We start from the raw sequence: 18,256 nt of genomic DNA, 5'->3' as shown, positions 1-18,256 counted from the left end.
GCAGCGGAGGGGAAAATAATATAAAAAAGTCAGAGGCATTGCTGGTATGTTTTAATATCACCCAGAAATGGAGCCTGACTTTGTTGAATAGATCCCCCTAAGTGGTCCCTGGTTTCTATGGTGGCGGGAATGGCCCAAGCAGGTGTCGCTGCCCCCCAGGCTGCCTGGTTTTGGTCCTTGAGCAGCTCCTGGTCCTGCCCCACCGGAAAACCCTCCAAGGAGGAAGCCCAAGCAGCACTAGGTGGAATTTGTAAATGGCAGCTCCTTCGGGCGGAAACGCGCTCCAATTCCATTCGCCCGCCTAGAAGTCTATAAACTACTATGCAGTTGATTGCATTTCATTGAAATTAATGTCTTAATTTAGTTTGACATGTTCAGAAATGCCTGTAAAAGGACACAAAGGAAGCAGTGATCGTCCTGCTGCTAATTTGCTGTTGCTCTAAATGTATCTTTGTTTTGGTCCCTGCCAATTGTTTGATGCTGTTATTAAAAATGTGAAGGGAAGAGCTTTGAGGGAAGACCTAAAATATTTCCCTTTTACCTCTCACAAAGCACATCTAAACTTTAATTTAACTTTTGGTTTGGGTATCGGCAGGTATCGGAGCAGGGGGCTGAACCGCTGCTCCTCCGGCCTGAAAATGCCCGGGAAAGTAACCCCAGCGCCGCTCGGGTGTGAGCGCGGGGTGCTCAAACCAGCCTCCTGCTGCGGTATTTTTAAAATACTTTTGGTTTTATTATGTAGCTCTGCTTTATAATCTGACTGTTAATGTTCTTACTGACTCCCAGGACAGCCAAACTCGTACCTGAATCATGCTTGCTTGGCTCTTGGATGGTGATCGGTCTTCTTGTTGCGGCCCTACCTAGAAACCACAGCTGATTCTCCACGTTTCAATTCGGAGAAGCACTTAAACCGTGCTTGTAGGTATTTGTGTTTGTGTAGCATTAACCAGATACACATTAAGCGCATGCTTAGTGCCTGGCTGGCCCCTGTGACGTGAGGACTGATGTTGTTTGCTGTAGTTAGAGCTGAGAACCTGATTGACTGAATGCATTATTTAATAAAAGGGATAATCGGTGGAATAAATGATTTAGAGTTCAGCATTAGAGCAGCTCTGTTTATCACATACATACTGCTGTATGCGACAACGGCGGCGCGATGTCTCAAGGCCGTCTCTTTGCCTCTTTTGGCTGGAAACACGGCTAAGTGTTCTGACCATAACTTACAGTTTAATCAACTACTAAAGAAGCATAACAAGTTATTTGTACTTTAATATGAGAAGTTCACAGCTCTCTGCTCCTATCTGATGGGGTATATAAACCATTCAGAGCAGGTAATGAATCCAGACTCCTTACTGGAAAATTTCATTACCTGAGAACTGCCAAGGATAAGCAGGCAATACAATAAAAAGAGATATATTTAAGCATCAATTTTTATCCTTTAGGCAAAACTATGAGATGCAATTTCTGCCTATTGTCTGGAAAATGTCAGGAGCCAATAAAACACTGGAGGAAGAAATTAGCGGTATAAATGGCACGAGCTCCGCAGCAGCGTCCAGTGGGTTGACTTAGTAAAGAGCGTTGTGAGACGAGGCTGCGCTGCCGGGGCTGCAGCCGGGGCGGCCGGGGCCGCGCGGTCCTGCCGAGACGCTGCGCCGTCGCCCGGGAGCGGCGCAGAGAGCGGAAAAGCGAGGAGGCAGCCTGGCCTCAACGGGAGGGTGAGGGTGCTGGGGGAAACGAGGGGTGGGATGGGGAGAGGGGCGCGAGGGCTGGGGGCGGCGCGGCCGGGCACAGCGCGGGTGCGCCGAGGAGACCGTACGCATTTGCACTAGGGTTTGCACGTGCAAGCACGCGCTTGCCCACGAGCAGGCATGCACGAGAGCGGGAGCCCGTTCTCGGGAGGGGTTTTTTTTATTATTATTTTCCTTTTGGTAGCACATAGCTGAGTGAGCAGCCAGCAACCGTCTTTATTACCATATTGAATTGCTTTCCATGGTAACTAACTGTGATTTCAGAAACATGGGTTCTGCGATGGCACAAGGTGAAATGGAGCTGAATATGGAAGCAGCTGGTTGGAACGAAACCACTTGCTTATGAAATAGTGTTTAATGATGGAGACTGATGGAAAAGAAAAAATGGGAGGGAGGTGGGACTGGAAAACAAAATGGCCCTCTGTTACCTTCAGATCTTACCCTAGCTCTTGATTCTTCAGGAAAATACCTGATGAATATTCAAAGGAAGGAAAAACACTTAAGCAGGCTGCTTTCCCATTCCCCACCTCGCTTTTCAATAGCGTTTAAGAGGCCAATCGTTAAAAATCTGGCTATACAGTGGAAATGGTCAGGAAAATAAATTATGATGAAATGCTTATTTCTAGTTAAAAAATTGAGAAGGTGAAGAGTTTCACAAAAGTTTCTCCATTCCTCTGTGAGAAACAGCAAAAGAGCATGTTTTGAGAAAATCTAATCATAAACATAAAAAACAAAACAAAACAAAAAAGCCCTTTCTGGTTTCTCCCGGTCTTTCCGTGTCCTGCTGCGCTCGCAGCTTGGAGAAGCACCGGGGCAACGTGCTGAAGCGCCGAGCGAGCCCGTCCGCCTTCCCTGCGGCGGGGCCGCCTGCGCCCCACGCGTCCTCCTACCGGTTAAGCACAGTGCTAAAAGGATAAAATGTTAAAGGCTGTTTTGAGTCGATTTATAAGCATCACCGATGCGAAGTAGAGACGAGAGCCGAAGGCATGCCAGTTCACTTTTTCTCTCTTTAATCTCATCACCCATTTCAGGTTAAAGGGGCTTTCTGGGGACAGCTCGAAATCGCCGCAGCAGGGCACAGAGCCTCCCTGCGTATCCTCGGGCTCTTGGGACTTCATGGCACTTTTGCTCTCTGTTTCCAAAAACAGCAGGATCTTTGCTGTATGCGAACCACATCTGTAGTTTTTGTCATTGCGTAGCCAACCAACACTGCAATCGGATAAAATGCAATATATGCCCAGGTCAGGAATTTCTGAGCTCTCACATGGGGCTAAATCTTCCGTCGTCTTCATCCCACTCAGCTGTAAGCCACCGAGGGGTGAGAAAACACGAAAAAAATTATTGCTCTTCTGACAAGAGATGACTGCTGCAAGCAGAGACCTCTGCTCCTCTTCTGTAGCCACCAGCCTCCAGTGGCTTTTTGTAGTTACTGGTGAGAGGCTCCTTCCAGCACCAGCTTCCTCCCCAAGAAAAGGCCGAGGGTCTCTGCTCCCAAACCTGCGGAGGGGCCCAGAGCTGGGCCAGGCTGGATGCAAAGACAGCGGGAAGAGCTGTGGGCCCAGGCCCCCTCCCAACATAGGGCAACCGGTCTGTGGAGAGGAGCAGCGCTGCCGCCGGACCGTGCGTGGGAGATGGCAGAGGAGGTGTGCTTCAGCATGAACGGATGGAGGAAACCAATCTATTCATGGGCCTGTACGATCTAATATTGCAAGAAAGAGTGCTATTGCCCCGCTTCTTTTTATAAAGTATGATTAAATTAATAATCAATAGTCCAAAATCCATCTCATGATCCTGCTCTCCACAGAACATGTCTGCACCTTCCAGACACTGTGTGAACCTAGCCAAAGTTTTTTTGGTGAGGGACCGCTGTGAATGCTGACACACCGACTCTGTATGTCCCCCCTCGATAACATGGCAATTAAATTCTACGCTATCGGCTCATGATGTGCATTCGGAGCTCAAGAAAAGAGCAAGCTGAACAAATATGAACAAGACCCCAAACAAAAAGAAAAATACAAAACCCAAACAAGAAAACAAAATTTAAGTCTCCTAAATGTAATCAATGTAGTTATGTTGTCCTACTGGAAATTCAGAATTTACAGGCACCGCTATGATCATGATCTGATGGCTGTAAAAGTCATTGGTCACATTGCACAGCAGTTCTACAGCAAGGATATGTTTGTGCTTAGATTCAGGTGAATGCACTTTCAGAGTAGGTAAAATGTATTTTTAGGCATATGTAAAGTCAAATAACTTATTAGTTTAAATACTCATTTTATTTACGCAGCAGACAATCATGTTTTTATTATATAAATATATATCGAGGCACTTAAAATATGAATATCTGACACAAGCTCATTTGACAAACTAGTACAGAGCCATTGAAATGTATCAAAGACATTCATAAAACTCTGATCAGTCATAAACTTAAATGTAGTTTTGACTGTGGTTCAGTGGTAAATTTGAGATTGTGGTTTATTGACCTATCTAACCACAATTGAATTTTTAACACTCTCGCAGTTATAATATGCCATTTTGGCTTCTAGACATCCCTAGAAAAGAGTCTGCATGCTAGAACTGACATCTAACCAGAATAATGAATGTATTACAAGCAAACCGTGTGTTAAACAAGAGAAGTTATTTTAATGATTGCTCCCTAAATACCCAAAGGCACTAGTCAACACTGTGGACTAATGACCTACAAATCTGTGTGATTAATACACATTTTAGCATCACAATATTTTTCAACAGCTTCAGATGGCACAGTAAGTGAAATACTTCTTTCATCTGTAACAGCTTTGTTGCTGCATACCCTTCCACTTATTTATTTTAGTAGAAAAACAAACCAAACACAACCTGATCTGTAAGAATCCTGGACATGCTGAACTGCGTAGCCCTTCTTTGCTGTCCTTTCTCCAGATATTTCTAAAGAGCAGATCAAGTAGATACTGTATAACTCCAAATTTATGTTGATGCAATTCCTCTTACATCAGTCAAATTACAGTTAGAAAATTGGAGTGATACAGTGTAAATCAGAGCCATTATTTTTACAGATCTGTAGGATCAGTGTAACACAAGAGACAATATAACATCTCGACTGAGGACAATTTAACATTTCTTTTATCCATTGCAAAAACCTTTGTAATATGTTGAGTATAAAGCTCACAAATTACATTTTAAAAGAACTACCAGAAAGAATATGCTTCAAATGGACCTTTTACAGTATAACACAAAATTCAAATGACAGCTTTTAGGAAAGCACTTAAAACTTTAACACTTAAGTCCTGACAACATTAGATTACTTTAAACTGTAAACCTAACAAGTTTTATATGATTAAATAAAATCAACATTACAATTTCCAGATATTATAATCATTAAACAGATTGTAACAATAAGATATAATGTAAACATGAAGCTCAGGATACTGGTACTGAAAAAGTCTTTCAATTAATTCTTTGTAGATTTATATCTGCACATAGTAAAATAGATAATAATTGGAGAAGAGGCTACGGTATTTCATCTTACATATTGATATCAGAGTTTTGCTAGCAGCAGTCCATACAACTGCATCCCCATTTTAATATTATTTTACAGAATCATTACTCCCTTAAAAAAGATCTTCAGGTCCAATACTGCTGCTAGGTATCAATATAACATTTGGAAGGAAATATTTAAAAACATTAGATTTTGTTAATTGTTGGTGTATGTATAGATATGTGAGATTTTATATATACAAGTATATATAAAATCATACACCTCAACCTTCAAAACTGGACTACCTCTAGGTAAGAAATACGAGACCTTTTTCAATAAATGTAAAGGGTTTATTTATACCTGAGACATTTTTGCATATTGATGCTTTTGTACCTTTACCTGTAGGTACTTTACTCTTTCGCAAGGTCTCACACAAAGCCCATTAGAGTCAGGCAGATTCTTCCCACTAACACAGGGGACTTTGGCTGAGTCCTTCCGTATCTAACCTGGATGTATAAACAGAGATGCAACAGGATGAAATATATATATTTAAATGCAGAGTTGCTGTACAAGTGGACCGGCTGGTTTATACACATCCAGAGCTAGCTCATCATTACAGATACATTTTGCAGTGTCTGATTCAAAAAGAGAATTATGGTCTGTTTTTACAGCGTGATACAAGTTTCTACTTGTCTTAAAAAAAAATGTTGAAATATTTCTCCAGGTAATGGTGCAATGGTTTTACATGATATGTTGAAAATGTTCCTTTCTTGGCAGATCTGTTTTCTGGTTCTTGAGACGGCCAACCCATTTCCCCAGCTAGCAGCAAGGAAACCGGGAGTGGAGGAGAGGGAATAGGGAAACTAGGAGGTTTCCTGGTAATAAGTTGATGTAGCTACATTGTATTAAGTCCTCAGCTCTGTAATGTCAGTGCAGGTGGACTCAGGCGTTCAAATAAATTTAGGGAATTTAGGGGCCCAATTCCTACTGAAACGCAAGGCAGTTTCAAGGCCTAACAGCTCCCACAGACTCATTTGAAAGTCCCAGCGGTGCACGGTCCAGCTTTCAGTTCCTCAGCCCCACAGATCGAAGCACAAGTATTAGCAGGGCATAATCTCAGTAAGGCTGTTACAGACTTTCACAATGCTATTTATTTCGGCAAATGGCAAACTAGATTTAAAGATTCCGTTTTAATCCAAACAACGCAATTTAAAAAGCCATTCCACCACGTTTCACTCCATTTTGTTTCAAATAGGGAGAATTTCCTAAAAGTGCTTAAATACAATGTTACCATATTTGATAACATAGAAATTAGAATTGCCTACGTTATTAAATAAAGGGAAGATTAGAGAGCGAAATAAAATGTGCTGCTAGACAAGGAACTTATTTGGACATATTTGAAAATCAGCAAAAGTAATAGAATTTACTATATTCCCTAAAGACACCACAGAAATGAATTTCTTTCCAAGTAGATTAGGATACCCTTCCTATGTTGTACAAACATTTCTCATACATTACTCTGCACTATACTTTTGCATTATATTTTACAGAAAGAGGTCAACTTAAATGATACCATCAGCAAAGCTGGCTTTAGAAAGCTCTTTGTTCTACTGTACAGGCATACAGCGGGGTAAGGGAAAGCTACATTTCACTGGCAAGCAGGTCACTATTGATCTCAGAAATCTGAGAAATGTTAGATTTTAAAATATGGGTATGTAGCACATTTCTGTGTAAAATAAATCAAACATTTTTCTAAGTAGCATAAATTTCTAAGACCTGATACCTAGCTGTAAACAGATAACATGTAGCCAATATATTGAAAAGTCATGATCAGGATATATGAATTCCTAATATGACATGTTAAGCATCAGAAATAAGAAAAATCTTTTGCTCACATTTCCGATGATTGACTGTTTTGATTTTACGACCTCGTCCATTCTAAATGTCTTTTCACTGCTGTTCTAGCTTTGTCGCACTGTATTTGGCACCTAACCTACAGGAGCTTCAGGGAGCTCAGCCTTAGAGCCACCGGTCTCAAACCTGCACTTACTGAAGGAAACAGTGCACATCTCTGATTTCAACAGTACAAACTAAACTCTTTGTAACTCACAGGTGGAGTACCAAGGGCATATATTTCACTTACCCTTTTCTAATTCAAGAGCTGTCTAGCATGATGATTGCAGGCTGCACTACAGCTTTTGTGGGACAACCAGCACAGAGAGGCACTTATGTGACACATTTAAAACTTATCTTTGGTAAACACACAGGCACACACACACACACACAAAAGCTTGTAACTAATGTTTGACTTCCTGCTCATAAGAGAGATTTTCACTTGCTACTAGTGTATGTGTGCAGATATCTAAACATATACAGGACATCACTAGTATAAAACATTTTTTCAAATGCCACTACTAAGAATTTGTTTTAATTCACTGAAGTATAACGCATCCCTCGGCTTTGCTGTGTATTTTTTTCTTTCCTGACTCTATTTATTATGCACTTAAACATCTCTGATTAAGTACAAATTAACAATAGCTAGAAAGCCTCTATATGTGCTCAATTTTCACCTTCGTCATTCTACTACCTTGTTTTTCAGGACAATCAGATTTTCAGGTTAATCAGAATAGCTACAGCTCACAGAACTTTCACGGTCTGTGAGTCAGATCCTGGGGTCCAACACCGCATGACTTAAGCAGCCAAATCTCTCACTCAAAGCAGTGGAAATTTTGGATACTCTGAAAAGTCTGCTCTTGGGAGGGATGTTTTCTACTAACCGTCACTGAGCAATACTCCAGCAAGGTCCATGACCTCAAGTCTCTAATGGGAGCTGAAGAGTGATCAGAGAAGAGCCTACAGAGCACAGCTCAGTCTACCAAGAGACAGTCAACCAATGCATATTTTCAAAATGTGCTGAAAATAAATTTTCCTGGAAATGAATTGATATAACTGATGGATGATCATGTCAGTTCAATGTATCCAGAACACTATCATTTTATAATCAGGTGTTTCTACTGAGAGGTATTTTATTGGCATAATTTTTCATTTTCACTATTTAAATTCTGCTTAAGAATTTTTTTAGAACCTAGAATTTAGTGCATTTCATCTTATAAAATCAAAATAATTTATATGCATCTCTTCTTGTCCAAAAGAAAAGTACAGCCCAAACACATTTAGGGATATAAATACATCAGGAATAATGATAGTAATCTCACATACTCTGTGATCTGCTTAATTTTGATTTCAGCATTGACCAACCAAGTAACATTGGCAACTTGCACAAAAATAAGTCCTGAAATCAAAAGTGATGATAAAATGAGTTTTAATGAGGCCTTTATTATGGAGAGAACTGGGAAGAGAGAGAGAGGTGTAACTGCTGAAGACGCTACTGTGTTACTAAACCATGCCACTTTGCATTGGTATGTGAAATGCGTATGGCTGGTAGATGATAGGTGGTTGTCCATGAGCAATGTAGTAATTGCTGAAGTTTCTGTCACTGATATATGGAGCGGGCTGATAATAGCATGTTACATTGGCTGCATTTGGGATGATGTTTTGTTCTCCAAGTACTTTTAAAGCCAGAATTGTAATCATATTCAGAGTTTGTCTTCGTTCATGTCCCATGAGACAGACTGTGCTCTCATTTACAACTCCATGCAAAGTCATCAAGTAGTCATACTTGCTTTTTTCTTCCCCAATGAAGTGGTTGCGCAGGTATGACTCAATTTTCCTCTGCTGCTCAGCAACATCTGGAAAATCAATGAAGAACCTGGAGCACATATAGCGTTCTAAAGATTTAATTTCAGCCTCATCTGCTGGCTTAAAGTCACGAACCAGGAGATTGCTATACTTCAGAAGGCCGCCTCCTCTGATTTCCTCAGGGTTCCTGGTGGAAATAAGTTTGTACTTTAAGTGGTCCATTGCTTCATTGAAGTCTCCATACATACTCTCTGCAATAACTGTGGGGTGAGAGTCTTCAGTCAGTTTGCAGTCTGGTTCTCTGTAAACACTTAATATGGAGTCCAGTATTATTTGGAAGGAGTCAACACTAAACTCAAACTGCCGTCTGAGTGAATTAACAAATTTTAATTCTACATTCTTGCCACTGTTGTTTGACAGTGAGATGAGACTCCAGCGATCATGGTCAGTGGAGACTTTGACCATCTTCTGTACATAGGCATCTTTCATGGTCTGAGCAGTGATTTTTTCTTTATTAACACATTTTGGCAAAAAGTCCAATAGGCAATTTAGGACTGCCTCTTTAACAATCTGGAATTCGAATTCACTTGGAAGTTCAACACCAAAAATGATGTCTAGGTCCTTATAACTTGTCCCATTCTGCTTTACTAGGATGTGACTAGCTGTTGAACCGTTCAGGCGGATATCTCGAACATTGATTTGCTTTTTGATGAGCTGTTCCTTTACCATATGAATGATATCCTTTGGTTTTACTTCCAGCGTTGGAAAATTTCCTCTTCCATGAATGGGTATTACCTCAGTTAATACTTGATCCAGAATTTTAATCTGATCCCAGGTGAGACTACTGAATCTGTGGTCTAAGCCCTCAGTCATTGTGAAGTCAGTTGGCTAATGAAGGAGAAACAAAAATTAAGAGGAAAATGTTAGAATTTGCTCAAATACAAGAGCAGTTGACATTTTACTATGTTATGACAAATACATATCTTACCTCCTCGGTGCAGTGACAAAGCAGTTCATTTTACACTGAAATACAACACAAGTTAACTCTCTGAGTCAACTACTGCACTTGTCACAGGCTCTTAATTGAATTTTAATGTAGTTGGATTTTAAGCCTACTGAGAAACTACTGTGTTACTGTATAATCTATGACTCAAAGTAAATGTAGTAAACCATACAGATTTCATTTAAAATTATTCAAAGGTTAATAACATGAAATACCTGGTGGTTTTAATGAAACTCCAAGTAAATTTCACTGTGAAGAGCCAAAATAAGCAAAATGAGCAAATTCAATTCTGTCTATCCTGTCTGGAAATCTGCCTCTATCTTCAGTGACTTACATACTTAAGAGTTACTGGAAGACCAGGAAATTATTTTTAAAAATCAAGAATGATGCAACACACTCACTGTTTATCTTGTGATATGCTTGGAATGTACTTTAGCCTGTAGGGCTCATCTGTATGTGTGCATCCCTTAATATTGGGTTTTATGGCTTAAGAACTGGATAGATGATCATTCTTAAGTTGTTTCCACATTCTTTCTCAAGACAAAATCTTTTTCTTCTAGCTAACTAAGTCTCTCACAGGAATATACCAGTGCTGGAAGTTATAGTTGGCAGAACTGATAAAAAACCCACTTCCAGTCTGCATTGATACAATAAAATCTCCCAAGACAGCCTATAAAGAAGTTCCTGTAAAAGGTATGGGATAAAGTTCAGCTTTAGAATGCCTCAGTTTAAAGTTATCTTATCTTCAGATCATATTCAGAAGGCAGTTAGGCCTTGGCATGGATAATTCATTTAAATTTTATAATGTGAAAAATATGTTGCAAATGCCACAATAGTGGTTTTCAAATGTTCATAACTGAACATATACAAACTTTATTTTAATGATTTCTTTTTGTAATGGGAATTTAAACGCTTTAATTTTACATTATGAATTTAATTAAGTAGAATCATACAATTACATACTTAGGAGTGATTACAGTAATTAAGTAAATAAGAAGTGCATTTAAGGAGCTATGAAAAAGAAAAACATAGGTGAGCATTAGATGCCAATGTTGTATTGAAATATGTGCATCTTAACACTACTGTCTCCTGACATTAATGTCCATGTTACAGAACTGGAACTGTTCTATTCAGAGGGATAAAAATTTCTCCAAATCCATGAGTACTATTTCAAGATGTATCCCTTTCTCAGTTCTCCTGGGCTAGTTATTGCTCAAATTGTTAAGCAAAAAGTTTTACTGCTGAATGCTATCACACCATTTTTCATTACTGCTCCAGAAATCACACCATAACTCATAGGTAGATATTGCAACTTACTGATAACTTTTCAATTAACCTCTGCACTTGGTGCCATGCCTCAGCATGCTGGGTTTGAAGTAGCATTTGCCGCTCTGAGGAACAGGTGAAAGAAAGAGCATTTATGGACACCTTTCTTCACCACTCATGGGAGTAAAAAGCCTTTAGTTAATACAGTTGTTTTGAGCATTTCTTTACTATCCAGTGTCACTAACTGATATCTCTCTACACATGGGAGACAGCTGTTTGGAGACTTTGTATTTGCAGGTGTAGATACTGAAAATGACTTTGATTACTGGAAGGAATTTCATTTTTCTGCACAAATATTATAATTTTGCTTTCTCCTGTAACATTGCATGTATTAGCTAGGCTTGTTTTAAAGAATATTTCTATTGGGTCTCTGTTCAGAGAGACTTCAGTTAAGCTGAAAATAATTTTATTTTACAATCATGTCAACTATTACACAGTAAAGGGATTTTTGCAACTGCTGTTGAAACACTCTACCTGAGCACCTAAAAGGAATATAAATCTAAGCATCACAGTATTCCTGAATACTTTCCCCAGCGGGATGGCAATTATATCATGGCACTGAACTTTGGAATCTGTCTTCCACCAAAAACTATGAAAACTCTTCTAGGTTTGTGGGAGTTCACTGCAGCAAGGATAATATATTAAGCTGACATATTAAGTTGCTGATGGCTTAGGAGAGAAAAATCATTGTTCAGTGACACATGCAAAGTGTTTAAAACATAGCTATCTTATTCTGTAAAAGAAAAAAGAACTCCTATTCCACTACTAAGCAAAATTTTTGTAAAATCTTATTTTCGTTTTATGTTGTTTGTTTGTTTGTTTTCTCAAACTCAGCTATAACCCAGTAGTCAGCTGTAAAATCAGCCTCTGCTCTGTAGAAAGGGATTAATATCCCAGTCATAGTACAAAATGGAGATATAATTACATTTAAGTATATGGGTGTCCTATTTAAAAGAAATGTTTTGCACTTCAAATTAAGGACGTGTGTAAGACAGTTTGCCAGACCAGATGCCTCTTTCTCAGGAGGAAGCAATCAAGATCTCTGCCTAAAGAAATCTGTGTCTCCCATGTGGTTGGACGCAAAGATGGAGTTTGGATTGACTGAAGAAAACTGACTGGAGGTGTGACCCCCACATGGTTTTCACACATGCCCTGAAATAGTTCAGTGGTTCACTAGCTGGGTAAAGAAAAGAAGTAACGCTCAGATGTATGACAACAGGGCACACAAATCACTGATGCAGCAACAGATGCTTCTGCTCAGGATAAAGTACATTTTTTCAGCTAAAGCTCAAGAGTAGTAAATGAAGTAAAATCATACTGAATAATGAACACATTTGAGTAGTAACACTACTGTAAAGTGTATAATACTGATTCTTAATCAGTATTGACTATACATATACGTTCTCATGTATTTTCCTTCCCTTGCTTTCAGATGCCATATATTGCATTTTAGTAACTGCAAGTAACTTGTGAACAGATAAATTGCTCAAAAATAGTGCTAAGCCATTTTTCACATAGTTACTAGTGTTTCAGATTCAAAGTAAGCTAATCAAGAACATATGTCGTTGCAAGTACCTTTCTGGCCTCGTTACAGAGACTGGAACTTGCCATATGCTTGAAGTTAACCATATGCTTAAAAACACTGAAGAATCAGGACAGAATGTTTGTTTTTTGATTGCCACTGAATAGAATTTTGAAGGTCTTTCAATCCTGTAATTCTGGCACAACTGAGTTGTGCCTGGCATTGCTTGTTTATGTAGTATGTAACTCCACATATACTCATAAATCTGTAAGCATTTATAGGCACACATATTTGTAAATACACACATATGCACACATTTCTGCAGATATTTAGAAGATATGGCATTTGATACAAAAGGGACATCCATAGGACTGCCTACCTAGCTATAACTGCATGCTTATTCCTTTATTACCAAAAACTACTAATATGAAAAGCTTCTATCCTCTCCTCATAGCCTTTCTGACATCCCAGTACATTTTTATAATGTGTTTCATCAAAAATGGCTGTTACAGAAAGATACTGTGAATTTTGGAAGTAGCAAAACAATGGGTGGAGTGAGAAAGTTGGGAGGAGAGCACTTGGTATAAACTTTTTGCTACCACGTTTGTCATTTGTGTTACTGGCATGTCTGGTTATGGCAGACTGGCTCATATGATTTACTAGAAACCTTCTGCATCATCACAATTGTTGTAGAAGCAGTACTTCTGTGTTATATGCTTTGTCTGATACTGCAAAACCTTAAAAGGGCTTTCAAGAATAATGCTGTGATATAAAAGAAAACAGAAGAAAGAAAGGAAGGAAATGCTGCAATTCCATCACCTTTTTTAGCCCAGGGACCCCTTCAAATATTTCTGAAAGTGAAAGATGAAGTAGCCCTGAATAAAGTTAGGAATGCTTCCTTTATTGTCACGTTTTCAGTTAACGCAGATTTCATTGCAATATATTAAGATTGAGAAAAATGGAAGGAAAAGGAAACATGATTAAATATTTCTTGGGCACTGAAGGCAAATCAGGTAACTTCTGCTACTGCACTAAGAGTACTACCTCAAAGTTTCATTCCTCCAAAGTGATTCCTGGAGAATGAGGTGATGCTTTGTGAGTTCAGAATCTCAACGTTAATGGCCAAGAAATGTCTTGAGATCAACCCTAAGAATTCTGTGCTGAAATAATGACTTTGTCTTTGACAAGTACAGAAAATGTCCTAGGAAAAAAGCCAGTGAAGTTGTCAAGAACATAATTAATTTTTAGATAGACCTAGATAAACTTTTTTTTTTAATTTGCTTCCAGTTATATATCCAGTATATAACCTGCACTTTGCTAGATGAACTTTGACTTCTTCTTTGCCTTAAACATGTTGGCAAAAAGAACAATTTCTGGGCAATTTGACAGGCATTAGGAACCTTATTCTTAAGCAGTGGCAAATTTATTTACTGAGGTGCTCAGACTGGTGTCAGGAGTTGTTACTGCAAGAAAGCCTCAGTTACAATAAATCAGCAGATATATTGGGGCTGTAATTAATCAAAGCACTGTGCAAAGCTATGCAGACAAGTGACAAAGGGAAAGCAACAAACTGCAAGTAACCATAGCAGCTAGATGAAGTCAAATATGAATGGGTGCATGGATTGGCTTGGTTAATGGGGAAGAGACCGTGAGTTGAGGGAACAACCCTGTCAGACTCCTACATGTTGGAGGACACCTAGGGACCAGGGTACATGTCCTCCACCAAGCTGTCAGGTCAATTTGGAGACTGGTAACATTAAGGGACAAGTCAATGGAGAACACTCTCTGAAGGTTGATCTGTCTCACTGCCCCTTTGCTAGCAGCAGCAACTTTGTGCTATTAAGGGTAACTGTGTATGTGAGGCTGACTTTGAGAGCGGATTCCATCTGCACCCCCCTGCTCCAGCCTTCCTTAGGTCTGGCCTGCTGCCCACTGTCAAAGATTTCAGGTTTTGTAATTTCTTCCATATGATATCTAACGTCTTTTCATATGTTTTACATTCAGCGTTTTCCCATTTTGAAGTCTGTGGACAAATGGAGGGATGCATAATCACAAGCAGCATGACAATGAAAGGAACAAATAGGCTTTGAAAGCATGTATTGAAATGTTGTTTTTTTCTGCACTTACTCAGTATTTGTAATTTACCAAAACTCTCTCCTAGTGTTTTTTCCTAGTTCTTTGTTGATGGAATTTATAATTATAATATACAGTTATATAGGACTCTGAATCCTGCCTGATTTAAAATCTCTGCCAGATAAAAGAATGAGGAAAAATACTTTTCAGGGTGTTTTTCTTTAAACATACTGGCTAGAGAAGCACAGAATAAGATGGATCAGATCTAGTCATATTTTGTGATATACCATTCTTATTATAAGGCTAGAAGAGTATTTCCCTTATTCAAGTTCTAATTTGCCCTTCAAAGGTCAGCTTCAGCTGGTGACGTGGTTGAAAAATGTTTTGGAAATGTGGGGTCACTAAAAACACTCTTGCTATTGATATCCTGAAATCAAAGGCTTTCATTTTCTTCAGTAGAGTTTGGTCCAAACTCTTACTGCAGGAAGTGATTTTGGTTTTACAATGACAAAAGATTTAGTTAACCAACTCTTAGCATTCTGCCATACACCAGCTTCACCCAAAAAAATAAAAGCAGATCTAGCTTTACATCTGAATCGAGAAAACCTGCTAGGCTAATGACATCTTTAATGTTCCACTCAACTTTCATAGAAACAGATACTTGCAGTCTAGAGGACATTCTCATCAAATTTAGCTCACATTTTACACATAAACTGTTTAACATTCCCTTTTTATATACTCTATAATGCTGCTTCAGTGTATTTTCAAAGGGTTTATAATGTGCTAGCATTCTCAAGCAGAACACATCTGAAATAGTTTTTGTGCAGCTGTGTTAGCTCCATTCTCTTCCCTTTGCTTTTATCTACTTCCTGATTTGTCTGTTTTACAACAATTATATTAAATACTTTAATGCTCCAGTTGTCTTTACCTTTGTCTGCACCTGAAATCAGCTGCTAGGGGACTTTTAACAGATGAACTAAAATGTCTTTTAAGCTACTTTAGTAGTCTTGCATTTGGAGTTTACTCCAGAGATGCTCAAAGTAACTATTGCATTCTCCCCTTAGATCTGCAACATACACGTTATACACATTGCTAATTATTTCTGTGGCTTCTTGTTTAAGTTTTATTCTAATTGAAAGACACATTTCTCTATTAAGTCAGGCATTTAAAGTATTTTGCATGCTCGCTGACTTAAGGACTGCAGCTGACAGAGCTGCAGCTTTGAAGACAAGAATATCAAATATGGAAGGAGTCCTAGTTATAATTTAAATGTGCATGAGAGAAGTAGAAGAAGCAAAGTATCTGCAGCATCCTAAATAGGGTCACATTTAAACTAGTTTAACAGTGGTTTTCATGAGCTTTTTCCTCCATTAATGTTAATGCATGCAGTGAAGAGACTGTTTATTTATCCTGTTATCATGAGATAACGCATGAGTTGCCATAAGTTTTCAATACAGTTACCATCTAGTTACCCTGAAATAACAAATAATAACTCAAGGTCATACGCTCTTCTACTGTCAGATAAAGTTGTGTGGCATGCAAATATGCTTAAGCAGAAAGCAGTTTGCTTGGACGGTGCCACAAAATATCGCTTTCAAGGACAAAACAAGCAAACAGAAGAGCATCAGAGGCATTATCAAAAAAACTGCATCCTACCTTTCCTCCAGCTAGACACAAGGAAAAGCAACACAGTCATACAGCAGCCTGCATTGCCCCTTCTCCCAAATGAACTCAATTTGCAGAACAGTTCAGCACAAGGGCAGCCATGCTCTGCACCACAGAGCTGGAAAAGATCCTGAGTGGCCTGGACTTCTACTGAAATGTTACAGGATACTGGAGAGATGATCTGAGTTTGCAGGAGGGACAAAATAAGGAGCTTGCTTTGGGCAATCAATACTAATACATAATCCACATTACGTCATCCTGGAAAGTGTTTCTTTTTGGATGCCAAATTTTTCCATCATGCCAAGCAGTAAACTTGCTCCTAGCTGCACGTGGACCCATTCACACGGCAGCCTTCTCAGGGCCAGATTTACTATGGCTTTGTACCAGTTCCCACAACACATGTGGTCCTTCATACAGAGTATCCACATTCAAAAAAACATGCCTTAGTAAACAGCATGGTTTGTGGTGTAGTCTGTCTTATCCTGTTGCTCTAGTAATAATATTTTTAAAACTGTATTATACAATATTTGGTCTATCTTGGACTGTGGTCATCACTGAGAAGCTACTGCTTTATGTAAAGATTATTATTTGTACTACTAAATTTATACTACGGGCTAATTCCTGAGTAATGGTTCCAGGAAGAATGAAAAATCCCACAGACTTACCGTGGCAGTTCTATTGCCAAGCGTGTAATTCAGTGGAGTTAATAAGATGACTCACTGGATCCTTTGGTAAAAATATGAATTGTCATCTTGTCACCGATAAAAGCATGAACCTCCCAGGGAAAGCTGCAAGAAAAAAAAAACAAACAATTCTTTTTTCAGATAAATGTTAACTACTAGTCACCTGCTGTACATAATAAATCATGCATTATGACTTGGCAGTCCTGCAGTCATAACAATAGCCTTTTAAGTCACAAATGATAAGGTGAAAGCTATCAGCAGAAAGGCACAGGACTGCTTAGAGAGACTCTGGGTTTCAGGTCATACTTAATCCTCTGCGAAGATGTTAACATCTTGCTATTTTCTCTATGGGATTAAAGAATTTAATATTACATATAGACTTGCAAATTAGCAGGGATATAGTGGAATCATACAAAAAAAGAATTAGAACCAGTAGCAACTCAGCTAAACTTTAAACTTTATAAATGGGGAAATATTTTCAGTTACTTTCTAAAATGTGGGCAGATCACAGGAAGTTCCTGTTTCTTGGCAAACTAGATTGTTGGTTCATTCACAGTAAGCACTGGATTCAGCCTATTGCTGTAACTTCCATGTATCGAATGGCCATTTGACTGGCTATGCAGGAACTGTATTTTTTTTTTTTTTTAAGTATTTGTGCGCTATCACAAAAGCACGTTTTTGCATCTACTATTCATTTCAAAGACGTGCTGATAGCTAGGTAGTCTTTTTCTAGGCTTTTCTTCAAAGACTCTCATTCTAGTATCCCTCCTACAAAGTTCCTAGTATCTACGTATGGTTCCCTAAACTGGCACAGGCAGGACGCTGTACAGTGTATGATTTGGTATAGCTGCAAATTTACTCCTTGCTGCAGCACAGTGCTCCACAACCTCATTTTTTATACTGAAAATATATAGGCTTCTGATTAAAGATAACTTTGAAAGTATGACTTTAGTGTAAATACATGCATGATCTGCAGCAAAACCTGAAATAATAGCCCAGGGACATATGGACTGCATTATTCATTTTTATGAAAAATATTGTGGGTTTTTTACACCATGCTAC

The 18,256-nt window shown here is 38.9% G+C and overlaps 1 protein-coding gene across 1 annotated transcript; it reads right to left on the bottom strand.

Annotated features, from left to right (window-relative positions):
• Positions 1-8,619: 8,619 nt before the first annotated feature.
• On the bottom strand, positions 8,620-9,795 carry TENT5D (terminal nucleotidyltransferase 5D). The gene has a single exon (XM_062584805.1). The coding sequence runs from the start codon at positions 9,793-9,795 to the stop codon at positions 8,620-8,622; it is 1,176 nt and encodes a 391-aa protein (XP_062440789.1).
• Between the last annotated feature and the right edge of the window lie 8,461 nt (positions 9,796-18,256).

Source organism: Rhea pennata, chromosome 11 (genome assembly GCF_028389875.1).
Source record: "Rhea pennata isolate bPtePen1 chromosome 11, bPtePen1.pri, whole genome shotgun sequence".
NCBI classification, from domain to species: domain Eukaryota; kingdom Metazoa; phylum Chordata; class Aves; order Rheiformes; family Rheidae; genus Rhea; species Rhea pennata.
The sequence above is the reverse complement of the archived record's forward strand: the minus strand, read 5'-3'. Positions and strand labels throughout refer to the sequence as shown.

Coding starts and splice junctions, on each gene's coding strand:
- TENT5D (XM_062584805.1), bottom strand. CDS start 9,795: ATGACTGAGGGCTTAGACCACAGATTCAGTAGTCTCACCTGGGATCAG.